At 42.7% G+C, this 27,933-nt stretch overlaps 2 protein-coding genes and 1 long non-coding RNA gene across 15 annotated transcripts in view; 2 read left to right on the forward strand and 1 right to left on the reverse strand.

Annotated features, from left to right (window-relative positions):
- HNRNPAB (heterogeneous nuclear ribonucleoprotein A/B) overlaps nt 1-21,003 on the reverse strand; it is a 29,271-nt gene extending 8,268 nt beyond the window's left edge. For 2 of the 6 annotated variants that reach the window (XM_027682456.1, XM_027682454.1), the window contains exons 1-7: nt 20,865-21,001; nt 20,448-20,750; nt 17,382-17,550; nt 17,139-17,297; nt 16,584-16,715; nt 14,895-15,003; nt 14,486-14,570 (exon numbers count right to left, since the gene is read on the reverse strand). In XM_027682456.1, the coding sequence (XP_027538257.1) occupies nt 14,500-14,570; nt 14,895-15,003; nt 16,584-16,715; nt 17,139-17,297; nt 17,382-17,550; nt 20,448-20,713 (906 nt within the window). In that variant the 5' untranslated portion in view covers nt 20,714-20,750; nt 20,865-21,001 and the 3' untranslated portion in view covers nt 14,486-14,499. Of the gene's footprint in view, nt 1-12,754; nt 14,231-14,485; nt 14,571-14,648; nt 14,802-14,894; nt 15,004-16,583; nt 16,716-17,138; nt 17,298-17,381; nt 17,551-20,447; nt 20,751-20,864 lie in introns of those variants that run through there. The other 4 variants (XM_027682452.1, XM_027682453.1, XM_027682451.1 and 1 more) reach the window with 4 other exon arrangements.
- LOC113967128 (5-phosphohydroxy-L-lysine phospho-lyase-like) lies at nt 2,664-11,866 on the forward strand. 6 transcript variants are annotated; one of them, XM_027682446.1, is made up of 14 exons: nt 2,664-2,764; nt 2,847-2,998; nt 4,863-4,981; nt 5,736-5,895; nt 6,503-6,577; nt 7,362-7,470; nt 7,565-7,681; nt 7,888-7,970; nt 8,269-8,494; nt 8,780-8,934; nt 9,433-9,522; nt 9,741-9,871; nt 10,258-10,314; nt 11,687-11,866. In XM_027682446.1, exons 2-13 carry the CDS (start codon nt 2,970-2,972, stop codon nt 10,308-10,310), a joined length of 1,347 nt encoding a protein of 448 aa, XP_027538247.1. In that variant the 5' UTR covers nt 2,664-2,764; nt 2,847-2,969; the 3' UTR covers nt 10,311-10,314; nt 11,687-11,866. The 6 variants fall into 6 exon arrangements, with proteins under 6 accessions (XP_027538247.1, XP_027538248.1, XP_027538245.1 ...); XM_027682447.1 differs by lacking the exon at nt 2,664-2,764 and having other exon boundaries at nt 2,986-3,071; XM_027682444.1 differs by lacking the exons at nt 2,664-2,764; nt 2,847-2,998 and adding an exon at nt 3,244-3,345.
- Nucleotides 21,004-21,118: 115 nt separating the features above from the next.
- Nucleotides 21,119-27,925, forward strand: LOC113967133. 3 transcript variants are annotated; one of them, XR_003534103.1, is made up of 5 exons: nt 21,119-21,313; nt 22,597-22,717; nt 24,929-25,115; nt 25,501-27,278; nt 27,617-27,925. It is a non-coding gene; the product is annotated as an uncharacterized LOC113967133 (long non-coding RNA). The 3 variants fall into 3 exon arrangements; XR_003534102.1 differs by lacking the exon at nt 27,617-27,925 and having other exon boundaries at nt 21,119-21,418; nt 25,501-27,543; XR_003534101.1 differs by lacking the exon at nt 27,617-27,925 and having other exon boundaries at nt 25,501-27,543.
- Nucleotides 27,926-27,933: the final 8 nt, after the last annotated feature.

Consider the following 27,933-nt stretch of genomic DNA (forward strand, 5'->3'; position numbering starts at 1 on the left):
TCCCAGTGTTGATAACCAGGGAGATTTTTAAGTGAGAAATATGAAATACCTGCATAATTTCAAGAAGCCTAAGACACTTTTGTTCAACTCAGGCAATGACTGTGGCACAAATTGACCTTGGCAACCTTACAGGACAGTGTTTATGTAAGAATATTTCTTGGAGTCTTTTGCAATAGTTTTTTTTTAATGGGGGTTTGTTTTGGGGTTTTTTTGTTTTTTTGTTTTTTCCACGAAAAGGAGGGGGCAGAGGGAAATATCTGGTCACTCTAGTTAGTCCAGTCTCAGTGTCATTTGCTAGAGTCACCTGCCTTCTAATTGTGTCCCTGGCACTGCACTGAACTTGGCAATAATTTGTTTGAACTACATGAATTTGTTTGAAATACTTCACAGCTCTGCTTCAGGGAATCTACTGCAGACTGAAGCAAACTAGTGAGTAAAAAATCCATTTCCTAACCTTTATCTTCCCTGATGATCATTTATACCTGTAAGCTAAAAATTACAGTATTTTCACATCCCCAGGTGAGCTACTGCAACTCTTCCATGTGCTTATAAGGGGTGTGTAACTGTTGTGTAACCTGCAGCTAAAGCAAGTGCTGAAAACCTGACACTTAGAAATTAATGGAGGAAGGACTTTAATAGATTATTTTATTGTATACTACTGGAGAGAGCTTGGGGGAAACCACAGGAAAGCTGGGAAACTTGAGTTTTCCATGCATAAGAAGTTGAATTATTGACAAGAGAGCGGAATAATAATTACATCAGTAACATTTATGGTTTTCCTATGTCTTAGGACAACAATTAATTCCTGTTAAAGTTGCCTCATAGTTGCATAGTTTCATGGAACAGTCACTCATGTGTGTCAGTGTGTGGTTTCTTACATAATGTAGATAATGAACAGAAGCTTAAAATGGAGACGGCCCAAGTATCCGTAAAGGACACTAACACCCCTTGCTGCTTTTTTGTTTACTATTAAATACTGCATTTGAAAAGTGTATTTTACATGAATTTATGAAGCGTAGGTAAGTCTGCATCAAACTTGCATTTCTGCAATTACAATAAAAAATTAGGACCTGGTTTTGCAAAGCAAAAGCACCCACTGAATTTGTGAATTTATTACAAGAGGTAGTAAACTGTTATCACTTAGAATGGGAGTTGGAGTCCTGTTGTGTTTGCTGGTTTGTTTCTTAGAGTGCAGTTTTACAGACAGTTTCATAACATAGCTACTTTTTGTGTTACTATTTGGGGTTCTTTTTCTGTTATCCGAAAAAACAATCAAAAAAATTCAGTATGAGGAAAGTTCAGCACAAAATACCACAGTCAAAACCTGCTCTATGTTCATTCTATATCCCTTACTTTGGACATAGAAATATTACAAAACTTGCATGTACACTAACATTTGAGAAACTGTACCTGCTGCTACTTAAAATCTGACTGAAAATGTTACTTATTTGTAGAAAAATACATGCAACGTGTGCCTTCTCTGCCCATATTTGTTTTGAAATTATGCCGATAGAGCTTAATCCTCTACCACGTTATGCAAGTGTCCCTCATTTATGTGAGTGGTTGCATCACTCCAGGAGGCTGTTCAGAGGAGAAAGAGCTGTTTGTGTGTGTGCAGTTTGGACACCTTGCCAAAATTAGTTTTGTTTTGAATGTATTTACATGGTATTTTATACAAAGCTGACTAAATCTATATATAGATATTAAAAATACAGAAAATGTACTTAACACCTCTACTTGCAAACTTTTTGTGATTTTTTTTTTTAATCATGTATGTGCCATGAAAAGTATTCTATTTACTCATTTCTTTGGGGAACAACTACTTTAAAAATGAAGGCATTAATAACAGTATTTCTTATCCATTGTTTTAACATGTTAAAATGGTATTAATTAGTACTGCATCATGTATTTCTAGTTTAAAGCTGTAATGGACAATACATTACCTTGAGACCTCAAAAAATAATTTTTCTTGTGCTTTTTTTTTTTAATAAAAGCAAAGACTAGATTTTTAAAAATGGTCTCTCTGTACAGATTACTTTTGCAGTTGTGTGAATATGTATAATGAACTCTGCATTTGTAACCAAGAGTAAACTTTCCAAATTGTAAATGTTCAGGTTGTTATTATAAATAGCCAGTAAATATCTTAACCAGACAAGAGTTCAAATAAAGATTAACAGTCATTATTATATTTTTCTCCACTGTCTTTTGTTACTTAAAACCTGACTTCTATGAAACAACTGGGTTTGACTTCTTAAATTCAATTTAGCTTTTAAGTGCATACCAATTTGGTTTTGCATTCTCCATATTACACAAAGTTTAAATTGCCCCTGTGCTTATCAAGTAATTGCAACTAGAGATAATTTTGGTGGCTATAGCTAGTCAGCAAAGTCTGCCAAGTGTAGTTTTAAAAGGGTCTGCTCTGTTTAGAAAAATATTGTAACAGATGTTGTCAGCAAAAAAATGTGAACATGTACTTGGAAGGGAAAAAAATGTGGCATTTTTTAGAATGAATTTAGCTAAGTTTGTGAATTTGGTTATGGGATACAACACCTACACAGTAGCAGAACTTAACCCACCCCAGAACCTCCCTTCTGGTTATCTCCCTATTTTTGTTTATGTAATTCCAAACAGAAAAAGAGGAATAACCATTCTAATCTCATGACAGCATTTCCTCTTTTAATCCTAACTATTGCCTGTCCTAGGATTGACTTTTAAGGAGTCATCTGTCAGGTCTGCTTTTATCTGCCACCGACCAAACACAGAGGTACAACATATAAATGGCTGGTTTTACTTTTGCTTAAATAGTCAAGCACGTGTTGAACAATTACTTCACTTCTAACACCCAGGCTAACCCCTCAAATTATTCTCAACTGCAGAAGACACTTCCTTGGCATGTGTTTCAAAAGAGGAGTGCTGTAGCTGCACTAATGGTCCTCAAGACCCTGTAACCCAGCGGGACCTGGGGCTGGATGCGGCTCCGAACCCCGCGGGGTGTGTGGTTTGAGGGGACCCCGCAGGGCGCAGCCTCTCCCCGCTGCTGCCCGTGAGGGGAGCGCCATCCCCGCGGCCCGGTGAGTCCCGGGTGATTCACATGCCGCTCCCCCAGCCGTGCCGGGGTGTTGCCGGGGCTGTGCTCGGCGATAAGGGCGGGCAGTGCCCGTGTCCCGGTCCCGCCCTCCCCTCACGGCCCGGCCCCCGCGGGAGGCGGCCGCTCCCGCTCCCGCCTTGCTCCCTGCCCTCTGCTCCGTCCTCGCCCGGCCCGGCCCGGCCCGTTCCCCCGGCCATGCGGGCGGCCCAGCCGCGCTCCCGGCAGCAGACCCTGTCCCAGCGGCGGCGGCTCATCGGGTGAGTGCAGCGGGCGGGCCCGGCTCGGGCGGGCGCTGCCGCCTGACGTGGCTGCGGGAGCGGGGCCGAGCCCGCGGCAGCGCCATCGCCGGGGCCGCGCCGAGCCCGGCACCGCTGCACCGGGGTAATTACCGCTGGGTAATTAACGGTAATTAGCGATTCTTAAGGAGGGGGGATTACGAAACTCAAGTATAAAACCCGTATGATACCGAGCGTGCCGGTGCAGACTCTAAACTGCTTAGAAAGCGTTTCCTGTGAGCCCGGCGGAGCGCGGCTGGGGCTGCCAGGCCGGGCTGGGCCGGCGAGGGGGTTTGGCTCCCCTGCTGTTATAGCCAGTCTATGAGAAAACTTAGTACACCAAAAACATGGTGTTAACAAAAATTAACAACATATTTCTGCCCACTTTGAGAGAGTGGAGTACAGGACTCACTTCCAAACTTCCAATGACTGGTGGTGCTTTAACCAACCTAAAAAAGTCTTGATTCTGCAAATAACCACCAGGAAAGGCAGCACAACTGTATTTAACTTCCGAAATACTTTCATATCATATATATTAAAAAACTATAAGGCTACTTTTACGTGTTTTATAAATTCAGAAGTTGGGCTGAAAGTAAATGCTGGAATTAGAAATGTGCCAGTTACACACACCTGAAAAATACCACTCAGGGTATTAATCTTTTTTCCAGCTGCTTTGCCCTACCACTGGCAACAAAGACCCAGCCTCTGGAAGCACTTTCTTAGCATCTTTTGAACAGTCAGGGTAACAAAAAAAAACCCAACTGTTTTACTATTCTATGCCAGCTCACACAGAGAGTATTGGATTCCTGTAGGGGAGGGATAGTGAGGCAGCTGTTCACTTTATCATTGTCCTTTGTTGTCCATTTGACAATAGCTTTGTAATCACAGTCAAATCATTTCTGTATAAGCAATCTTTTAGTAAATGCAGTATGGAAGTTTGGCACTGCCATTCAGAGTCAAATCTCTGCAGCTCCTACTTAGACAGACATCTCAATTTTACTTGTTTGGCAGTTGGTTTAAAAAGTGAAACAAAACAAATGCACTTAGACTGAGCCTTATAATATCACTGAGTGTTTTAAATAAGGTAAGTGAAGCTTTATACAATCACCTGCACCAAACTATCTGGAAAATCAGGACCTTGGCAATAGCAAGAACATCATAAAAACAGTTACAAGAGACGAGACACCAAAGAGGGTTTCAGAACGTGAAGGTAAGGAGTCACAGTAAAGACAGGATGGAACTACAGAGGTGAGTTCTGTTGTGTGCTGTGGCTAGATTCCTAGAGAAGGATTTTCAGTTCTGGGGGTTTTCCCTGTAAATCTAACAAAATCTGAATTGCTTTAGAGCCCAAGGCCTTTCATTTAGGGGCCAGAAGCGGGATGACAGCACATGCCCACAGAGACGGGAAACGTCTTTATTAACTGACTGAACTGAAAATATTACCAGCAGGATAAACTAAACTCACTAAGATTTATTTTGCTTTTTGATGCCTGTTACAGGTCTTCCTGCAAGCTGTTTTTCTCTAATGATCCAGTGAAGATTGTGAAGGCAAAAGGCCAGTATATGTATGATGAGGATGGAAGACAATACCTTGACTGCATAAACAACGTTGCTCACGGTAAGCTAAAGTCAAATGTTATTTGATGCCGTGTTTTTCTAAGCAGAACAAGGAACAATCAGTACTTTTGCCACTGTTCCATTGTGCTGGGGGAGGGGGTGTTTAATTGGAAAAGTGGAAGGAACCTTTCTTGAGCCTGTAGTTCCAGGGAATACGGTTTGTTTGAATTTCTGTGTGTGTAAATGTGCTTTCCAGAATTGCTCCCTGTTCAGTTTTCCTAGAAACATATCTAAAACATTCAGATTTTTTTCCATGGAAGCTCAAGTAAAGCACCTCCCTGTAAAACTGACAAATAACATTTTGTTGTGTTTGTAAAAGTTACTGGTAAGTGTACAGTCACAGGACCACTGCTCAGTGTGGTGCTTTAATTGTGTATTACTAAGTAATTGCTGCTTTCTTACAGTATTTGAAAACTCTCAAACCTAAGCCCTACCAGGACTAGTACTTCTTTGATGGTAAAACATGTTCCCAAACTCCTGAATTATGTAAATGTCTAAATCTAAGTATTAAATTAGACACTATTTGTTTCATCATGTCAATTGTCAGTACTAACTGCAAATCTTAAAGGACAGTAGCAGGCGACTTCAAACCTTCTGAGGGGCAAAACCATGTGTACCAACATTGTCTTCTGCTGACAATATTAAGGCCCCACTGAGGAAATTACAGTCATCATAAAAATATTAAGTTGGTGTGTGAATGAACAATGTGGGCAGCATGGAAGAACTCTCAACCCACTCTCCACATTCTCTTGCAGTTGGGCACTGTCACCCCGATATAGTTAAAGCAGCCCATGAACAGAATCAGTTGTTAAATACAAATTCTCGTTATCTTCATGACAACTTGGTTGATTATGCAGAGAGACTTTCAAAAACGCTACCTGAGAAATTATGCATCTTCTATTTTTTGAATTCTGGGTAAGTTGGGGACAGCAGAATTGATACTGGGGTTTTACTGGGTATATACAAACAAGTACAACACTTGCTTATCAACAGCCATTGGATGACTCAATACTGACATTGTTTGGGGTGTTGATTTTCGGAGAAACTGCTTATTTTCAGAAGTTCAGTGACTGAGGTTCGCACTTAGCAAGCTGGGAACTAAACTAGTGCTTTATTTAAGAAGGGGTTTATTCTATTTATAATGCCTTGGACTACAAACCAGCAATATAAATATTTACTTTATTAGTTTTTGGTCTGACTTGTCTTCTGACTTGGGAGTTATAACCAAAATTAAATGTACCAATGCATTATTTCTGCTGGTAGGGGGAAGGGGGTCATATTCTCAAGGGAGAAAAAAACCCAAACTGCTTCCAAAGTAGTTTCTGCACTGAGCTTTTTAAGGTGGATTCTGTTCTGGTGGGCACTCCTGCCTAGTTCGTGCCGATTCCTAAGGGATCTGTGCAAAACATGCAGTGAGTTCTGTCTGTTCTTTGCAGACACGGACAGCACTGCAAGGGAGGTTCAGTTTTCAAAACTCAGGACACATCCTCAATGAAACATTTACTGAATTTTTCAATTGCAGATCTGAAGCTAACGATCTTGCCCTGAGGTTGGCACGACAGTACACAAAACATGAGGATGTCATCGTGTTAGATCAGTAAGTACACTGGCAATTTTATCTCCTTTGGGGTGCAAGGCTCAGCTTCAGCCCACGGTCAGAGCGTTTCTGAAACCTTGCTGTGGTAGAAAGACTAACCTGGAAGCTGAGGGGCGTAGTTTTCCCCTCTGTTCAGTGTGTTTGTGAGAGCAGCTCAGAGAACTGTGGCTGGGCTCCCCAGTGCAGAGACAGCTGGAGAGAGGCCAGCAGTGACCTGCACAGTGGGTAGGGAGCCACAGGAGTAAGAGGCACTGGATTTGTTCAGCTGCAAGACACAGCCAGGGAGATCTTACTGCAACTACAGCTGTCCCAAGGGAAGGAGCAAAAAAGATAGAGCCAGGCCTGAAGATGTGTAGTGACAGAAAAAAAGACCTAAGACAGAAGTTGAAACCTGAGGAATTTTGATGAGACATAGGAAAAAATCTTTTACCATGAAGATGGTCAAATATTAGAATAGGATGCCCACAGACACTGGCAGCTCCATCGTTGGAGGATATTCAGAAATAGGCCCTTCCAGTTCTTCTGCAGTCTTGTAATAGTGCTCCTGAGTTACCCTGCTGTGATTCCAGTCACCAGTGCAGGCAAACCAGTGACCAGTCCTGTCCTTCTGCATCCCTTATATTCAGATACACCAACAAAAATCCACATAAGTACTAAGCTTGATAGAAACTGCAGAGCTCAGCTTAAGTGACTATTTCCTACCAAGTGACAGAACCTAGATACTCTTCACTATCTGTAATGCTAATCCTGAAGAACTCTTGATACTAAGGAAATTACTGTTTAGTTCTGCCAATTGTTTTTTAAGTGCTTACCATGGACATCTGACATCTTTGATTGACATAAGCCCATATAAATTCAGAAATCTAGAAGGACAAAAGGAATGGGTCCACGTGGTATGTACTTCAGCCTATATCTATCAATTACCTGTCAATTTAATGAAGTTATATTTATGATATATTGAATATAGGGTATTGTTCCTTTGCATAGGCTCCTGTTCCAGACACATACAGAGGACTTTACAGAGAAGACCACAAAGATTCAGTGACAGCCTATGCTGATGAAGTGAAAAATATTATTGAGCATGCACATGAGAGAGGCAGAAAGGTAAAAAGTTACTTTCTTAACCATTTGTTTTGCCTTAGAAATGAATGTGCCTGACTGTCAGTGCCATTTAGGGTTACTAAGCTAAGTGGTATGGACTTGTCAAAAAGAAAAGATCACATAATAATGCAAAAACCATCTAAGGACAAAGAGCTTGCTCCACAAGTTTCTCTACTGTGTTCAAACATCACATGCTACCTGTGTTTCAGATTGCTGCATTTTTTGTTGAATCTCTACCAAGTGTGGGAGGTCAAATCATTCCACCAGCAGGTTATTTTCAAAAGGTTGCACAGTAAGTGTCATTCATTACCTTAGCTTTTTAACTTAACATACTTACTAAATATAGATAAGAGAGAATTTTTCTGCCTGCTATAATAAATAGCCTGATAGGCAGGAAACTACCTAAGCCTTCATGTTAGAATGTGAACTTTGTATGGCAAAGACCTGCTTTTAAACACATGATCTAGAACATCGGCCTGTACAAGTTTGTTTCCTGAAAGTTTGCCAACTAATGCTTTCTGCATGTTCTAAATCAGTAAATATTATGTTCTCTTTCCTCTTAAGAGACAGTAAAATCTGTTCTGTTACAGGCATGTGCATAAGGCAGGAGGTGTATTTATTGCTGATGAAATTCAGGTTGGCTTTGGCAGAGTTGGGAAGCACTTCTGGGCATTCCAGCTTCAGGGAGAAGACTTTATACCTGACATTGTCACTATGGGGAAACCAATAGGAAATGGGCACCCTCTTGCCTGTGTAGCAACAACAAAGGAAATTGCAGAAGCATTTGCAGCCACAGGAGTGGAGTATTTTAATACAGTAAGTAAAGAGTTGCCCAAACTCTCCTTTAAAAATTAGATAATCATGCAGTTGTTATTAATATTTAGTAATATTTTATTAATATTTACAACACAGTTACTAAACAGTAACTGTATTACTGTATTATTTCTCTCTATCTCTGTCTTTCTGGTATATGACTCTTTATTGACTCCATCTGATAAAAGTGGTAGTATGCTCACTGTATCACTGAGGCTACACTTTCAGTGACCCCATTGCATCTCTCTTCCTTTCTCCTGGCTCTGTGTGTTCCTTTCCTGAGCTCAGTTTGGTGGAAACCCTGTTTCATGTGCAATTGGATTAGCTGTGTTAGATGTGATTGAGAAGGAACACCTTCAGGCTCACGCCACAGAGGTAGGCAACTTCTTGATGAAGCTACTCAAGGAGCAGCAAATCAAGCATCCCATCATTGGTGATGTCAGGTATCAGTGCCTTATTTACATTTTTAGCTGCTTTTTTATTTGGTGCAGTCAAACAACTCAGTCCAACAGATGTTTCGAGAAATTAAATTTGTGTTTTCAGCAAAAATAAACAGCCTGCTGTACATTAGATTAAAATAATCTTGAGCTTATCAAAAGTCTCTCATACTTTGCCACTGGGTCAGTACTGTTTTATCAATTAATTAGCTGCTAGAGGAGTTCACTTTCCTGTTTGAACTTTTATGTCAAGTGCACAAAGTACAGAAGTGATGAGCTAGATGGAAAACATGCTTAACATCCTGTCTTGTGCTGCCATTCTGAGCAGACAGAAGTCTATATTATATTACCACATTTCTTCAAAACAGCAAAACCTTTTCTATCAGTAGCCAAACATCAGGTAATTCTCATGCAGTTAAGGTCTGGTCTTACCAAAACCTGGTTTTTAGTTCACTTGCAGTTCCTTCCTCTGACACAGAGTGACTGGGTTTATTTCTTTTAAAGGGGTTGTGGCTTATTCATTGGAGTGGACTTAATCAAGGACCAAGCAGAAAGGACCCCAGCCCCAGCAGAAGCAGAGTACCTGATAACAAGGTACATGGGACAGTCATGGAGTTCCTCAGTGTGGGAGGCAAGCACACAACCACCAACTCCCCTTGCCACTCAGTCATTGTTACAATACAGCAATCTGGCCAAAAAAGAAACCAGGCAGTGGGGAAAGGCACCATGTGACAAGCCCCATGCTGGAGCTTGCAAGTTCTTCTGAACTACATGCAAAAGTAAACATGATTCTTTGTTATTGCTCTTTCCAGACTTAAGGAAGAATATATTCTACTGAGTACAGATGGACCAGGAAGAAATGTGCTGAAATTCAAGCCCCCAATGTGCTTCAATATGGAGGATGCAAAATTTGTTGTGGAAACAATGGACAAGATACTAACAGGTAGAACTGATGAAAACCCTCAAAAATAGAGAGTGGTGGCTGAACTGCCTCAAAGGCAAAATAGGCTACAGTACAGCCAAGATGGTAGATGGTGAGCCTTCCCTTCTAAATTACTCTGTTTTGAAGTTTTCTAACAAAACTATTTCCTTCACAGATGCAGCACATGCCTTTTAAAACAGCTTTGCTCTGGCTGAGGTTTAAGAGTTTACCTATCTGAACAAGGGCAGCTGGTAAAAACTGTCCAAATATTCTCAAAAGCCATAATCTGTGTGCATTTGCCACTTAGCTTTTTAGACAATTTCTATACACTTAGCACTAACAAAGTTAGTGCAAAACCTTGTCTCAAAGTCGTGACTTTGCTAAGTTGTTCCTTATTCTCTCTCCAGATATGGAAAAAGGATGTCTGAACCAACAGAAAACATCTATTTGTTCTACCTGAGCAGGTATTTATCTCTAGTCACACACAATACTCTTTAAAAGCCAAGGTTCCTATACATAACTTCACAAGCACTGTCAGAATAAAGCCTCCTCAGAGGTGCTTTTACTTGAAGTTAGTTTGCAGGAATTTCAGGCAGTCTCATGGCATGGCCCAGACTTGTGCACATCTGGCATTCACAGCTCCTTTCTATCAAAGGTTGACACTCCCAGTAACACTCTGTGTGCTCATTTGCTTCTAAGCCAGGTCCAACATGTCCCAGACATGACTACCACCACAGCATGCTGTGCTGGTCAGGGAAGCTTTCAGACTGACTGGGTTTAACCCTTGGCATGCAAACAACATGCACATCAACACAAACACAGAGCCTTTATGCTCAGTGCCATTATCTCCAGACAGAAGCTGGTCCAGCTGCATCACTACCTCTCAGCAGATCTCCCCTTACCTGCCAGTCAGGGCATCTGCATCCCCCAATTTGGGATCCTCCACTTATGCTAACAGCTTTGTGAAGAGCAGTTAAGTGGTGCTTTTGTGTTTTACTGAACATCTACTTGGAAATAGTATTGCCTTCTGTTCCCTTGAGCATTTTTTCCCTACTTGGTGGGATCATTTCAGGTTCATGGATGGTATCTCAGGCTTAAGCATCGATTTACCCCTACAGTCAGAGGTTTGGGGGCATCAGAGTAAGACTGAGTCCTGTCAAGTCTTTAAAGCCTCCTAAGTCTTCATCTGTTGAGGTCCCTTCATAGGTTGCTGAGAGAGGACATCTATCTGCAACTGAAGTTTGCCACACACTCATGAGTACAGTGTACACTTAGAGTTACACCTTGATAACAACACCCTTTGGTCCATTTAGTACTTGTTCAACCTACCCAGACTAAAAGACAACCACATGTTTAGTAAAACTCTAGACAGCACACAGGAATGTACCTGATGTGATCATTATGATCATGTAATCATTGGTGGTCTCAACCACTATGAGGTTCACAGTGCTACAGCCCTGAGCTAAGGAGAAATGTGCTTTTAGTGCAGTGGAATATTAGTATAGCAGGCACAAGAAAAATGTGTTAATATTTTATTTAGCAAGTTAATGGAAAGACATACAGCTGTTTATACTACTTATTCTTAGGAACAGAAAGATTACTTAACAGTGCCAGTGTAACTTAGAGGCCTAATGACTTAATGTGCTTGTCTGTAATCTAAACTAAGCAAGAAAAATGCTTTTATTCTCTACAGGAAACCAAGAATGCAAAAAGGCTCTTACTAAGTACAGTACTAGTAAGACACTTACATATAATGTAAGTGAAAATGAGGCAATGAAGTAGATTTCTTTTAATGATACTTTTACAAAAAAACATAACATTATTTTCTTTCCATAGGTTTCAAACAATGTTCAAGATCTACTACTAAGAAACATTATTCTACTATAATAATGCACATTTAATCTTCATCCTAGCATGTCTTAGATCAGATAAGTCACCTTTGATTTTGTTATTTTCAGTTATCTTGTTTTTAGTAAAATCTTTAGGAGTAATAAATTTTACAAGAGCTTGTCTCAATTCTGGCAGTGTGGAATTGCCTTTTATTTAAAACAGTTGTATCTAAAACTGATTATGAAAGGAGTATCTTTCTAGTGGCTACTATAAACTACAATTTCTAAATTCATGCTCTTTCAGGTTATGACTTTCTCAAATTAGGATGACCCAATGGGTTCTCTCATTTGTTTACACCTCCAGCTGCCTTTGCAAACACCAGTCTAGCTGCCAGCACACCCAGTCCTTCCCAGGCTCTCCTGACCAGTTTCAGTCACCAGTGTCATAACAAGGTCCCTGGTAGCACTATATTCAACAAACAGTCTCAGCAACCAGATTAAGTCAAAAAACTTCAGTCCCAAATTCCTAACATCAAATGCATGAGGAACAGACAGCTGAGAGCCATTGTTCCCAATCCAGTTCATACAAAGTCTGTCCTGAAGAAGTATCCAAGCAAGATTAGTAAATTAAAATTAGACTATAGCCATAAACAACCTTGTGCACATGTCTTTGCCTTCGCCAGGCAAATACATGTTCCTTGTATCATAAACTTTTCATACAAAGAAGAAAGGGAAAAGCCAGCTCTGCATTTAAGTACCAGTGTCCTCAGATTCTGCCTAAAGCCTCATCACCTGTCAAGGAACAACCTACTTCCAAAATCCACCATAGTAACAGCCAGCAGACAAACTCTTGCTAGGAAACAGAAGGACTGCAGCAGAATGGTCCTGGTACTGTGCAAACTTCCCACTGGAGGGCCAGGTGATTGCTAGAAAAATATTCTGCTACTCCTTATTTCACAGGAAAACTAGTAAAAGTATGCAATAGAGTAAAGCATTGAAATTTTACATCTTGAGACAGTAATACTTTTAAATACTGTACTCATTTGTTTCAGTGGTCTGCAAAATTTTTTTTTGCAAGTAAGTAAGTTGGGATTGAAGTTACAGGTCAAGCTGTAAAGTTCTCAACTATCACATTTAAAATCTGATTCATTTTTTTTTAATGCTAAAGATTTCCACTTTACCCAGTAAGAGTCTTATAGAGAGATTCTAACTTTACAAGCAAGTTTTTCTTTTCAAGGACAGCCAGCAGGGAGCAGCAGATTATAGTCCCTGCAGAAATAGCTCTATCCCTTGCTAAAAAACCTGAAAAGGTCACTAGTAAGATCTGTTTATTTCTTGTCTTAGTTACTTGGTTTGATTCCAATTCTGGGCATCAAAGAGAATTTATTACAAGGGAAAAAATTGTCATGTTTTATCTTTAAAAGGAAAAAAAAAACAAATTAATCACTGCAACAAATATTAGAAGTTTACTTTGTGCAGCAGAGCTTGCTACTTATTTATAAATCTGAGACTGGGACTATTCTGCAATAAGACAGGCAAATCACATGACAGTTATTGCCTTAAAATAGTGAACTAGTCAAAAAAGGAAAGCTTATTTCTAGCTGGTCACTCATCTCTAGAGAAAGAGATGTTTTTTTCCACCCACAAGTGTAGTGGAAGTTCTTTTAGCCTTTTTTGATACACAAAAAGGCTTCAAAAATTCAACTTTGCATTGGTAATTTAATGTCTGCCCAACCTGCCTCTCAAGGCAGGTATATACACATACTATTAGCAACTTGTAGACAAGTCTCAGACTCGAGACAGTGGAACATGAAGGAAGTGCAGCCCAGCTTCTTCCACACCTCTTGGCTTCCTCCTGTAATGCTGTCCAGGCTCCCAAGCCCTACCTGAGACCTACACCTCTGGCTCCTCCAAGCAGAGCCCAATGCAAACACCAACACAGTTACACTGAGCCCCTGTGCTTGCCTAGGGCAGAGCCACCAACACAACCTCAACAGCTGGGGCTCCTCACCTCAGCTCTCCTCAACAACCTCCAGGCAGAAGTGACTGCAGGTTTCAGCTGCCACTTAACTGCCAAGTGAGCACAACTACCAACACAGCCTTCTAGTTTCAAGATAAAAAACATTAAGCACAACTCTTCATCTATCAAGGTACTGCCATGAGCTAAGTTCTGGGAACAGGAACTGGCGTTTTACTAACACATAAGCTGAAGAATGGCACAAGACACTAGATTACGCCTTTTTTATTTCAAAAGCTAGGATAGCTTCAATATCCATGTCATGGTGAATCAGAACACATGTAAAATACCTTACAATACATTAGATTCCAAAAAGGTACCAAAAAGTACAGTAAAATTAACACTTCCATTACAGGAAATGTATGACACAAAAACAATACAAAATAAAAAGGTGGAAAGTGACACTGGTTCCCTAAGATGCATCTCATTCTGTACAACTGGAGTAATGCAGAGTCCATAGTTAACTCCAAGAGGCAGTCCCTAGATGCAGAGCTGCAGCTTTAAGCAGACCCTCAAAATCAGTTTCAGTTTAACCTATTAATAAAATCATTAATTAATATCTTCAGCAATGCTGAAATTTACACACCACACTGTCTAGACAACTAGTTATCTGTAAGTATTAAACATGTAAAACATTTCCAGGGAGCTCTTCCAAGTAAGATGCACATTTAACAGGCCATAGAAATTTATTGTAAAGTTAAATTTGGTACAGAACTGAAGTATCCATCTACAGCATTGTATACAAAACCTATGCAGTCATTTTCCAAAAGAGACCATGCCACTGCATACCTGAATAAGTTTGATCAATATGGCTTGTAGTTATTCTGATGACCACCACGTCTTGGTGTCTTCCCATAATTTGCACTGCCTTGACCTATGAACAAGAGAACAAATGCATTAAACTGCTAATTAGTTACGTTTGCTTATACCCAATACAGTTCTCTTTACTTACTGTAATCATAGCCTGGTCCATATCCATAATACCCATATCCTGAATAATCATAGCCTCCATAGCCACCATAACCTTGCTGATAGCCGTATCCTTGATTCCCATAACCCTGGTTCCAGTAATTGCCATAACCTTGATTCCAATTTTGACTTTGAGCTATAGAAGGGAAAACCATCCACAAAATCCCATTTTAGTACACACAACTTATTTAGAATGTGTCCATACTAAAGTAGTGTGTGTGGTACTTACCGCCGCCTCTTCCACCTCTGCCTCTTCCTCCATAGCTACCTCTTCCTCCGCCACTGCTGAACTGTTGCTGCTGGTACACTTCTTTTGGCTGTGCTACCTTAATCTCGCACTGAAAATAAAAAAGGAAGGGTATGTAAGGTATCTTAGAGCAGCAGCACCCACCCTGAGCTCCTGGGAAATCCAGAGGTTCCTCTGGAGGCAAAGGAGGTGGACACGCTGTGCTCCTGCCAGGTGAGCAGCACTAATGCAGAAGTTTCTGATTTACTGTGCCACCTGGGCAAAGGTAAGTCACTGTCAGCCCTTCCAAGAGGCCACTGCTTTCAGGGCATTTTGTCCTGCCTATTCCTACCATCAGTCTCCCCATGGAAGAGGTGCTGATGCCACCAGTCCTGTAGGAGCCACAAGGCTGCCCTCTCACCTGGCACAACCTCCAAGACAAGGCTGTTGCTATCAGACTTCACCTGAGCTGCACTGAATGAACAAGGCTCAGTCTTCCTGGCAGCCTTTGCCCATCCTATCCCTGTGCATGTGGTTGGACTGTACAGTACCCCTACCAACACTGAAATCACCACTTATCAAATACTAACAGCTAAAAACCCAACCAGAATTGACATTTCCAAGATAAGTTCCCAGGCTGCAGCTCAAGCTGTCAGTCAGCTGCCTGGTTCCTGAATCTGTGCACAGTCCAAGCTGAAAGCTACTGCTGCTGCAAAAGGAACAACAGCACCTGAGCAAGTCTGGCCTGGAGTTCTTCACCACAGGACCTTTAAGGTAACCTGTTTTTTATTATCACTATGACACAACAAGCCATAGTTAGGAGATACAGAAATTTCTCAGCTTCCTTGGCATGTAGAAATTCATCTCTCCTGAGATCAATGCATTACATTTGCCAAAGCTTATTTTGTGCTGTGTCAAAACCAGTCTAAGTGCAATCTAAGTCACAGTGCCAGACAGTATGACCAAATGTAACAGGGCTTTGAAATTACGTGTATGGACAGCAGTGGCCTCAGAGCAAAGGAAGAGGGACACCTCCAGCCAGTACACATCATTTGCCTCCAGTCCTCTCCTTATCAGCTTGAGGCATGAGCCTCTATTAGCTGTTCCCTCAGATGAGCAGTGAGCTGTCCAGAGCATCTCACACCACTCTTACAATAGTTCCCACAACCAGCTGACCAGGTACAAGTTGCCATAAAGTTTACATTTGCTCTCTGGATCCTTGCAGTGGGTCGACATGACAAGGGTTTGGTAGCAGGGGGGGCTGCAGGAAGGGGCTTCTGAGAGAAGAAACCAGAATTTGCCCCCAGCCAGGCAGAGCCAGTTTCAGCCAGCTGCTTAAAAAGTTAGTGTCTCTAAGGCTTGCATTCATGCAAGGGCTCTATGCTGAAAATAAGCCACATCAACAGATAAAGCCTATAGTGCTACACAAGCCAGTTTCTCCATGTGTTTGTAATGAATGTAGATACTTTACATACAAAAGGCCCTAGAACACAGCAATTATTAAAACCATAAATATTGGCAAAGAATCTTTGACTGAACTGATGGCAAAACAACAGCAGGGTAAACTGAAAGCTGTCCTTATTGTAAATTTAGTACCTTGACATAAGAGGTCTGCAAAAACCTTTTCAGGTTACAGATGTAGTGTATTATGCTTAGTAACTTGGACAAAAAGTTGTAAGTCAAAGTTTCTACCTTGCTTCCACTGACGTTGTGGAATTTCTTCTCCAAAACCTTCTTCACTGGATCCTCTTCCTTGAAAGTGATGAACACAAACCCCCTCCTTTTGTTGGTCTTTGGATCCATTGGAAGTTCAATTGCTTCAATCTGAAGACATGAAATACTATTTTCAGACTTGTATTTTATCAGAACACTTAAGTACAAGGCATTTGGGACAGTAAAACTATTAAGTTTCCTCTCTATGCATATTATGCAACACCAAAGCAGCATTAGTCTTTCTATATTAACACTGGCCTTCAGACCAGAGATTTCCATTTTACAACTCTTCAAACCAATTGTAATATCAGCTAAAAATGCTTTTGAGTTAAAGGCAAGGGTATCCAAGTAGCACTGGAAGCATCTAGTGTAGTATGTGCCACCTTTGCTCTCAAGGTGGGGAAACCTCTGGATCAGTTACAGAAGCCTGGATACATCTGAAGTTAATCTACTTTGAAACTTCCAAAGTATTAGTAAACTAAATAGCAACTGGAGACTACATGTTTCAGAGTTTACCGGGATAACATTACACACCTCTCCAAATTCTCCAAAGTATTCCCTGATTTTCTCTTCTGTGGCTTCTGGGTTTAGTCCACCAACAAATATTTTCTTCACTGGATCCTTTTTCATTGCCATGGCCTTCTTGGGATCAATTAGTCGGCCATCTAGTCTGTGTTCTTTCTGTTCCAGAACCTGAAAGACAGTTTGGTATGGTTAATTCAAGCTGAAAAGTTTCCCCTCAAAGTTAAGGATCCAAAATATGAAGTTCAAATTCACCTTTTCCACACTCCCAGGTTCTTTGAAGAGAATAAATCCAAAGCCTCTGGATCTTCCTGTGTTAGGGTCCATCTTTATCGTGCAGTCGGTTACCTCACCGAATTTGGTGAAGTAATCTTTCAAGTCTTTTTTGCTCGTATCCCAGCTGAGGCCACCAACAAACATCTTCCTGAAATTTCAAAGAGAACAGCTATTTAGATTCAGGAAGGACTACAGCAAAGCCCATGCAGCAAGATGCTCAGTGGCACACTCCTCAGCAGCATTGTCAGAACACGACCAACTGGTCCAAGTTAAACATTTTGCCTCTTGTCTAAAGCTGGTGGTACTACAGGAGTGCACAAGGGTGGGTTTCTCCCCCTCTTTTTGAGGAAATGCCACAATGCACCCTGAAGCTGATTACATGCTATAAGAAACAGCACAAATTGCCTGAAATATTCCTCACCAGTAACTTATGTTCTTAGGTTGTTTGCAACAAAGCAGTATTGATTATCAGGTCCTGCCAACTCAGTTTTTGCAAAGAATCCAGGATCATTCCTACTGCTCTGAAAGCATCCAGCAAAGAGTAAGGCATTAAAAGCAAAATACATGAGCTCTTTAAGGTTTTGGTCCAATGGCTGTAAAAATTTTAGTCCTAGGAACAATCTGCAAAATTTAAACCAGGTATCTATGACCTCCAATAGCAGTCACATACATGAGATGGGACTTTGGACCTGCCTTAACTACTATGTTGTACACTTCTTCCTGCTTAGTTACTGAACCTAGTTCTGTCTTCATCAGTACTACAGGAGCCTCTCCACTATTAGCCTTTACTTCCAAAAAGGCCAATACAGTCATTCCCTGCCTACTTTCCCACACAAAATATCCTCTGAAAAAGGAGATGCATCTCAAAGAACTAAATTCTAGTGAGACACAATACACAAGTTCAGCTAAAAAACAAAACAGTGATATCAGGCAATAAGGCATTTTTCAAATGCTTCACTTCAAATGAAAACATTAATAACACGGCTGTATTTTCTATTTCCAGAGTTTCCAAGGTAACAAACTGAGCTTTTAAAAGCGTTTGAGCCTTTTTATCTAACTATAGACTGAAGCAGTTTAAGTTGTCATTACACTGTTTAGAGGCAACCTAGATTTGGCACTAGGAGGTATCAGCACTTTAAAAACTAGACTATGCCTAAGTAAAATTGGCTTTGGGGGCTTATGTGTAACTTTGATTCACTAGAACTGCTATCCATTTATATTCAAAAAAAAGAAATGTGGGGGGAAAAAAAAAGGTGTTATAGGGGTTTTGCCCTTTTTTCTTAACCTGGATGAAACTTGGCTTATCCTTTGCGGGCTAAACCCTTGTGTTTTCCAGAAAAACCTGCTGTGCACTCTTAGCTGGTGAGTGCAGCAGGATGTACAGGGTCCTGCAGCCGTTAGAGCAGAGCCTTACAAAGTTTACTAAGCCTTTCAATACCAGGTTAAAGGACGGTCACTCAGTGGATTCCTTCCCATCACAGCTCCCTGACCGAGCTATAACCCGAAGAGACTCACAGCAGTTGTCCACAGCACACCCCGGCATCACTGACTACACTTAGATCAAGAGTAACTCGGTGGCTGGGGGATGACAGGATTTGTCCGGAGGCAGCTTTAGCTGCTTTATGCCATCGGGCTGGGGCTGTGGTGCACACACAGGCATTGCCACACGCTCAACTCACCTCTTACCACAGCAGTACACATTACACTCTGCAATTTGCAGTGCTTTGTTTTGTAACTTGAAAGACTGATACCTACACGTATTTAAGTAGCACAATATAGAGCCTTTGAAACTACGACCAAATTCCTGGTATTTGGGTTTGCCTTTAGAGGCCACAAACTGGACAACTGCACCCTTAACACAGTCTTTTTTTCCCCTCCTGAGAGAACTGGTGCAGCTAAATCGAAGCTTGTTTCAGCTCTTAACAGAACACTCTAATGTCAGTGGCTTGGACAGCTCTTGTTTTAGCACAGCACTACATTTTCCATATAGGCCAATCAATCCCTCTAAAATAACTGCTTTTCTTGGAAGTTTCATTTCATACGGATTTGGGGTTGAAACTTGTCACCTCCTGTGCAGGAAAAGAAGAGCATCAACCCTCTTTTCAGCACAAAACACTAAAAACAGTAAAAGGAAAATTCACACACGGCTGGAAGGCCTAGTTTTCAATTCTTCTAATGTCTGCAAAAGGTACATCCGGCCCCAGCTTGTAGAAAGCTTGTGCAAGTCTTATTCCTTCCTTTACAGCCAAAACCTACTACACTGGCTTCAGTTCTCTGTTTGACCTGAGGGATCTGACCCTCTGGTCCAGGGCTCGGTGATAACAAAGGGAATTCCAATTAAATACGTAGGGTAGCCTGAATAACAAAGACCCGCCTGAGAAAACAGGCAAGTCAAGTACGTATATTTACAAACAGACAAACTATGATAGGAAAGAAATTCCTCTTTTGTACACAAGGATGCCTCGACCAAAACACATCGAAACTACTCTGACTTCTCCAGAAATCACTTGCGAGACATAAGCCGTTTTCTGACAATGCTGCAAAGTAGCACACCAAAATCGCTCTTACTGGTTTGAACACACCGCGCACCGTCTCCATCGTCCCCGTTTTCCCTTTACTTCTTTTATAAAATACTTGGCTTACCCCGACCGCCTTCCAAAGCCAGGTTAATTTTTTTTTATGCGCGTTACACAAAACACGTTCGCATTTACATCGACGCCGGTCATGCGATCCCCAGAAAGTTTCAACCAGCCCCCCCTGCAACACAAAGCAACTCCTTCCATCCGCCCCTTTCGCTCGGGAGGAAAAGGCTGAGGAAAAACGCGGGAGAGGTAAATCCCCTTCCATTTTACAGCGTGAGACGGCACCAGCCCCGCTCGGCGCCCCTCCCCCAGCCGCCACATGGCGCCAACAAAAGGCAGCGCCAGAACAAAGGAAGCGCTGGTGCTGCAGGGCCCCGGCTCGGCGGGGCCGCTCCCGCCGCCCTCCCCGCGGGGCCGGGGGCGCTGCCGGGCCCGCCGGGCCGCGCACGGCGCCCGCGCTTACCCCGCGTCCTCCTCGTTCTTGCTGGCGTTGATCTGGTCGCCCTCAGCCCCGTTCTGGCTGGCGGCCGTGCCCGCCGTGCCCGCCGCCGGCCCAGCTCCCGCCGCCGCCGCCGATGCCGCTCCCGCTGCCCCCGCCGCCGCTGCTGCTGCTGCTGCCGCCGCTGCTGGGGCCGCGCCGCTCTCGGCCTGCTGCTCCCCAGCGCTCTCGGCCGCTTCGTGCCCGTTCTGGGTGGCGCCGGCCGCCAGCTGCTGCTCCGCTTCGGACATGGTGCCCCGTCCGCTGAGGGAGAGGGACGAGAGGCTCCTGCGAGAGACGAGCGCGGGTCAGCGCGGCAGCTCCTCCCCGGCCGGGCCGGTCTGATCCGGTCCGCTCACACCCCTCCCCCTTTCCGCCGCCGCCATCCCGCCCGGTACTCACTTTAAAACCCGCTCCCGATAAAACCCGGGCCGTCCGGAGTCCGATTAAAAGCGCCCCGGCGCTGGAGCCGATCGCGCTGCCCGCGGCTGCTCCGCTCCGGCCGCGCCGCCACCGCCGCCTCCCCCTCAGACACGTACTCGGGCCCAGGCCCTCGACGCGTGGCCGCCTTTATAGCGCCGGAGCCTCCGCCACCTCGCAACAAGGCACGCGCTCGTTGGCCGTCCCCGCCCGTCACTCAGCACGTTCGGCGCTCGCCGTTGGCTGGGCCGCGGGGGTGGGCGGTGCCCGGCCGGGAAGGGCGGGCGAGGCGGGATCGGGATATCGGGATAGGGATCGGGATGTCGGGATATGGGGATCGGGGCCCAGCGCGGCCCTTGGGGCCCGTTGTGCACGCCCGGCTGTGAGGGGAGCGCTGCGCTCACTCCCAGTGCCCGCCGCTCCAGCTCGAGGTGCGCTCTGTGCACGGAGTCGGTCGTTGCTCCAGGACACGGAAGGTTTTGCTTCGTGTTTACAGCTCCGCTGGTTCTGCAACCCGAGAGAGGCCAGAGTTTGGTGTTGGTTTTTTTGTGTTGTTTTGTTTTTAACTTAGGTTGGATATTACATAACTGCGGGAGCCGGAGCGCCGAGCACGTGCCCAGCCCTTAATTCCTTTCGCCCAGGGATATGTCAGCCTCCCTGGCAAAGTCGGGCTGCAAAGTGCAGAACTCAACTTGTAACCACAGCTCACGTTCTTGTACAGTTTACAGCTCCTAACGTCCCGTTTGTCCATGTCTAAGGGACAGAGCTTGGCTTCTGGACATGCAGCCAAAGCTCACGGCCACATCTTTAAAGAAAATAAAAATTAAGTCCTTAGCTTGTGGGCAAAAAGTAGTAATTATTACCTAACTTACCGTGGTAATGAGTGCACGTGGTACTGCCCGCTCCACCCTCTCAAATATGTCTTGTGGCTCAACTTGGGTATTTTCTTCTGCTGTTACAACTCAGAAGGAGTGCACAGAGCTGCTTGTGAATAAAAATAAATAATGGTGATACATTTTGTTAAGTCTTTGTTTTGGGATCTGAGTGGTCCTTCTTTTAGAGCACTTTTTGTCCTAAATACAGTAGGCCAGAACTTCAGAGATCTCTATCTCAACATAGGCTGCTGACAGGGTAGGGTACCCTATAGACAAACAACAGTTTAGGCTGAACTTTGTAAAACAATGTTCTCTCAGGTCAGGGCAGTAAAGATACTACAAAAAGCACCTAACCAGTACACTTGAACATTGTAATGTCCTCAGGACAGGCTGCAGATGTTGGCTGACAAAGATAATTATCTTTATGAGAATATATTTTTAGATAGTTTTCTTGTATTAAGCTTTAAATAAAATGCTAGAAGCAAATAATTTTTTCTTAAGATATTTATCCTAATTTATACCATCTCAGAAGAGCTTACCCCACATCCAGCAAGAGGACTTCTTGTGACTTCCTCAGGCAGCTTTGGCTTAGATTGTAAACCTATCAGGTTTACACCAAAAAGGTGTGGTTTGTGATTAAAACCAGCTCAGCCACCGTCTGTCAGCTGACTGCATTCACTGACATAGTGCTGATAGCCTGCTTAATTGGAAAATACCACACATTTGCTTAAGTGATTACCTGGAGCTCAGACCACACTGATACTCACAGGTTGCTGTAGCTGGCATTGATGAAGTAGTGAATACCACTGATCTTGTGCTCTGCCCACCTTCTTTTGCAGGTTTTTGTGGATGCAGTTCTGGCAGGTGACTGCAGGAATACACCTGCCCCGAAGTTACAAGTTTATAGACCAGCATCTGAGAGTAAAATGAAAATTGCAGCAGTTTACACGGGGCTGTCAGGTAAGTTCAGGCTCAGCTGATGGATGTAACCTGAGTGCTTTTCATGATATATTTATTACTTCATTTTCTTGGAAGATTCACTGCCCATAACATCTGCTTTGTATTTCACAGAGTCTTGCTAAGGATGTGGATGATTGACATCTCATTTGGACTTTTCCATACATTTACCTTTTCTCCTTTTTTCCCCCCCAGTTCTCTTTCTTGCTTTGCCAAACCTGTCTCATCTTTCCCTTCCACTGGCACTTTGGCAAGTGTTTTCCTGTTCCTGCTTAACGGGGCTTTCTTTGAAGCTGTGTTTTTTCCAGATGCCCATTTCTCCTGGTCAGGTCCATCTCAATCTCTCATCTTAGCAATTCCAAACAGCAGCTCCCAGGGCTCTCTGTGATTCCCAGACACTCCATTTTAATAGCTGTTTGATGCCTCCTGTGTCCCATGTCCAACAGCAGGATAACAGTGTGGTTGTAGACTGGCTAAGCAGCCTAGTTTGAAAGCTGTGCCTGGCCCAACTAACAAAGTCATTCTTTACACATCTAGACATGGAAGACTGAGAAACTTGAGAGTATGGGTTGTTATGGTTATAATTTTTCTCACCAAGCCCCATCATGCCACAAATAATTTTTAAAAATTCCTCAGGGCTGTGACTTGGGTTTTGGTCTTGCATTTCACTCCCCACTCAAAGCCTGTGGTTAATCAAAGAAAAGTACACACATACCTTCTTGGGTGGTAATTCTCCTTACCTGACACATTTACCACTGAGAAAAAAAAAACTATCATTGTTTGCCATTTTTTAATCCTGTAATTATTATTTTAATCCTGTAATTACTATTCATGGTAATGTCTGAATTTCAATTGAATTTTACTTGCATATGGACTTTCTGATCTTGGGCCTAATTTTGCAGTTCCATCAAATTTGCAGTGGATGCCAAGCCCTGCCTTGAAAACTGTTCATACCAGTTTTGTGCCATACCTGTGTCTTCATTGCCTCCTTCCCTTCATCCTCTCCATTTTCCCATTATTTCCATTGTGTTGATTTTTCTAGGTACCCTCTTCTTTAAAGAAAAAAAAGAGAGAACAAACATCATTCACTGCCTTGAATCTTGGTGTAATTTATCTCAGGTCACAAACTGCCTGTTCTATACCAACTACAGATGCTATAGAGAGCTTCTGTCTTAGTCTTTACACAGCACAAATAAATACATCTTATTAATAATAATAACTATGTAAGTAACCCCAGTGATAGGGCTGAAGGTAAGTGCTAAAAATAAGAATGGCAGAAAAGATTCCTTATGCAACACAGAACTGAGATGAAGAGAAGATGCCTTTGAGGAGGCACTGACTTTAAAAAGAAAGCCTTTTTTAACTGATTGCCTCTTGTAGTTCATTAGATAAAATATTTTTATTGGTTTATTCATACACTCATTTCTTCATCGTGGATGGGATCACACTGGGTACTTATCCCTGAGCTTAGAGGCCTCAGGGATAATCCAAGCCAGTATTATGTTAAACATTATGTAGAACAATGAAGCAGCAAATGCCTGCAAGTGTTTCCGCTCCAAAAGTTTAGGTAGAAGCCTAATATCAATATGCAGTATCTGTACAGAATGTCTGTACAGATGAGGAGGAGCTTTATAGAAAACAAGTTGTCAATGCCAACCTCTACAGGTGTTCAACAGGAGCTCATCCTGAGCCACAACATGGGATAAAGCAGGAAGGTGTTTACTTGAAAGGGCAGTAGTGGAATTCAGTTGTAGGGCTGGCAGGACACAGGAGATACCTTTACAGAGTGAAACAAAAGGTACCTAGAACCAGATCAGTGTGTGAAAGAGCTTGGAACTGAAGAACAACAGGTTTGTGTGTGATAGAGACCCCTCTCTTTGGAAAGGTGTGGGAAAATAACATAGTTACTGAATAACTAAGGGAAAGGCCTTGCAGAGCTTTCTGAATGGAAGCAAATGCTTTATCTGCTGAGGCCAGAGAAAGGTTGTCATCAATAACTGAGATGAGGAGAGCTCAAGCACAATCCCCAGTCACATCAATGAATAACAAAGACTGTGTCTTGGCTGACTTTTCCCCAGCAGTTCAGACCAATCTGAGCCCAAACCCTACATTTGTAAGGTTTCCACTCCTTTGCTCAGTTGGCTGTAAAATCACTCAGTGAAAAGGGGTTGAGTTTCAGGCAGATGGTTTGTCTAACACACTCTCATTACCCAGATTTGAATTGCAACAGAGACACCTGAAGTTGGAAGGCAGTGCTGAGAGACAATCCCACCTACACTTGCCATTAGGATGTGAGCTTGGAGAGAAGGGAGGAGAGTCAAAAATGGCACTAACCACTGCAGAAAAGGGAAAGAAACACAAGAGAAAGGACTGACAAGCCAAGCTGAACCAGCTGAAATAGGTGAGAATAACTGCAAAAACTAAGCTAGGACATGATCTAGGTACGCTAAATGCGAATGAAGGGCAAATGAGAGTGGTTTGAGATGGATTGAGAAGCTTTCAGATGATGAGAGGAAGCAAAACCAAGTTTGAAGGGAACTTTTTTTTTTTTTAAGGTAAAGAGACAAGCATATCTGAGTGGGTGCTGGGGGTCAGAGCAGACTGAACAAGTAAAGCTGTGAGCAAATGAAGGAGTAGGTGTTGGGAAGATCAGGAAATAGAGTGAAGTTAATGGGGCAAGTGATGGAGTTCCAGAAGACGTGTAGATAAGCTTTTGTTATTGCCACTTAGAGACTTGTAGGCAGAGGAAGCAGCAAGAGACCAACTTATTACTTTTATCTTTAAAGAAAATGGTGAGATAACAGAGGATAGCAAGAAGGAAGGCCTGACAAGGGTTAATCAACAGCAATAGAAAGCTCAGTAGGATTACAGGAGTGCAGAGGGGCTGCAGAAGGAGAATTGTTTAGTTGTGAGGAGGCAGAAATGGAGGAGAGAGCAGGCGTGCAGGAGAGGAAGTTGGCTCGATCACAGGATTTCCGTCAGAGACACTTTGCACTGCAAGAGCAAGCATGGGTGAAGCAAGCAGGGAAGGTAAGCTGGTTCTGTGGGTAGGTATGACAGTTCAACATGAAAAGAAAGGAAAAAAGAGTCAGTGGTGAATGAAAGTTGTGTGTGGTAAATGTACGGTTAGGACATTGCTACTGAAGCAAACGCATTTCTGTACTTAACATCAAAATGCAAATAAAGCTAAAAGATGTGCAAGGTTGATTTTTAATCAATGCTACTAGTTGGTATTATTTCTTTAGCTTTTCTTCACTCTGTTATTTTCTTCATTCTGTTTTTCTTCCTTTTTTAACAGTCTACAAGACGTTAGTTTCTGCTCTGCACCTTCTTGCAGTACAAAGCTCTGAAATAATACTTTTCCTGAAAAAGTTATTTATTTGTTGCTGCTAGGATTTAAATGCACCTGCAGCCCACAATCTTTCCATGTTGTTATATTCCATGCCAGCTAAAAATAAGTGAGACAACTAAGGCTTGTTAAACCGCTTAACAGATAAGATACAGCAGCCAAGCTATGCCCAGAGTATTCAGAACTGCAATGGTTCATTGCATTGTAATTATAATTTTACTTTTGTTTTTTTGTTTGTTTTTTTTCTTCTCTTAAAACCACATCCCTGACCTCCAGAAGTTAGGGAAGATGCTTCAGACCAGCCTTTCAGTTATCAGAAGTATTTTTTCAAGCACTATAAAGACGGTAAACATAATTTATTAACACAGAGTTTTGAGGACAGGTTTATGGCATCCAAGGCTTTAGAAGAAAGCTTTAAGGTTCTGCCGGTGTAAAAAGACGTGTCTTTGTTGGGGAACGCATGATTTTCTCTTAATGTGCGGGGCCACTTTAAATTTGTACGTCTGCATTATTAAACCATCGTGGGAAGTGTAGCAGGAGGAAACCCCGGGTAATTGGCTGCAGCTCCAGATGCAGCCGCTCGCCCATTGGAGAGCGGAGGATTCTCCGAGAACTAAAATTAGACACTCTCCGCCCTCCAGAAATGCTTCTGGAAACAGCGAGCAGGAGAAATTCTGACACAGCCCGAGGGCCTGTGGAGAGGAGAGGAGCGCACAGGACTCTGCTCTCAGCCAAACTGCAGCCTCTAAGGATGCACAGAAAGATGTTTGGGGCTTTTTTAACTCGGTTAACTGTAAAAAAAAATAAATGCACGCAATAAAGAAATTGCAAGGGATTAATGTTAACTGTTTTACACGGATATTAAATCTAACATTTCTTATGTAATAATTCTGAAGTGTTCATGCAGGCTGAGGACTGCTAAATTTAAGCTAGGGCTGTCAGACTTGAGCTCATTGAAAAGGAACAACTCTTGCTGAATTAATTCTGAACTAAACTAAAAAACTGGTGAACTCTTTCTATCAGCATTTTTAAAAAAAAATAAAACATGTTTATCCATTATCTCTCTGTAGCTGGAGTGTTTACGCTGTCTTCAAATGAAACACTGCATAAGGTATTTCTGTTAAATAAAAAAATGCTATGTGCCTATGTTGGTGAGGGAAAGCCTGTATCTGGATTACTCAGTCTAAGGCATTTGGAACCTTCATTTTTGTTAGGGTATGTGAATAACAACTTCAATTGTTGGTTTCTAAGCATATCTCAAACTGGCTGAGAGGAAATAATTGCATTGTTTTGTTTCTTGCTCCTATGTTTACAGTAGTTACATGACTCACAAAAAAGATTTGGACAAAATGGATTTTTCTTACTCTAAAACCAACTTGTGCAGTAAATTAGCTATTTCCTCAGCTAACGAGGGCACACGGTGTCAGCATCTATGGCTCCAAGTAAGGGGGCTTTTTTTGTCTTTCCTCCTTTGCATCTACTTTTGGACTGACTTCATTAAAAAAATAATGTTTATATTCCTGTGTTTTCTTTCTGTCCCTTCCCTCTGTCAGCGTCACCTCAAGGGTTCAAGCGCAGTTTTGGCTGAACTCGCCAGCAGGCCCGAGGTCTCCAGAGCACCTCAGATCGCACGGTTTTTGAGAGCAGGGTGACAGAGCCAGCTCAGGGGTTATCGGTGCCGCTCTCCGGCCCACGCCCCGATAGCGTGGGGCCAGCTGGCCGGGCTCCATCCCGGGAGCTCGGGGTAAACAGGGACGGAGGCGACACCGGAGCACCCAACACCTCGACTTCCCAGCCACTGCCCGGGCCATGGCACAAAGGATCATGTTGGATGGACCATGGCTGTGCCATGATTGCTCCCAGCTGAGGA

The sequence above is a fragment of the Neopelma chrysocephalum genome, unplaced genomic scaffold, assembly GCF_003984885.1.
Source record: "Neopelma chrysocephalum unplaced genomic scaffold, ASM398488v2 Primary Assembly neopelma1_63, whole genome shotgun sequence".
In the NCBI taxonomy this organism is placed as follows: domain Eukaryota; kingdom Metazoa; phylum Chordata; class Aves; order Passeriformes; family Pipridae; genus Neopelma; species Neopelma chrysocephalum.

What these genes read in the sequence shown, in the direction of transcription:
- LOC113967128 (XM_027682444.1), top strand. Translation starts at nt 3,284, where the DNA reads ATGCGGGCGGCCCAGCCGCGCTCCCGGCAGCAGACCCTGTCCCAGCGG. An exon ending in GATGTCATCGTGTTAGATCA is followed by an intron (nt 6,578 to 7,361) that starts GTAAGTACACTG and finishes ATTACTGTTTAG; the next exon opens with TTCTGCCAATTGTTTTTTAA. An exon ending in AATGGACAAGATACTAACAG is followed by an intron (nt 9,872 to 10,257) that starts GTAGAACTGATG and finishes TTCTCTCTCCAG; the next exon opens with ATATGGAAAAAGGATGTCTG.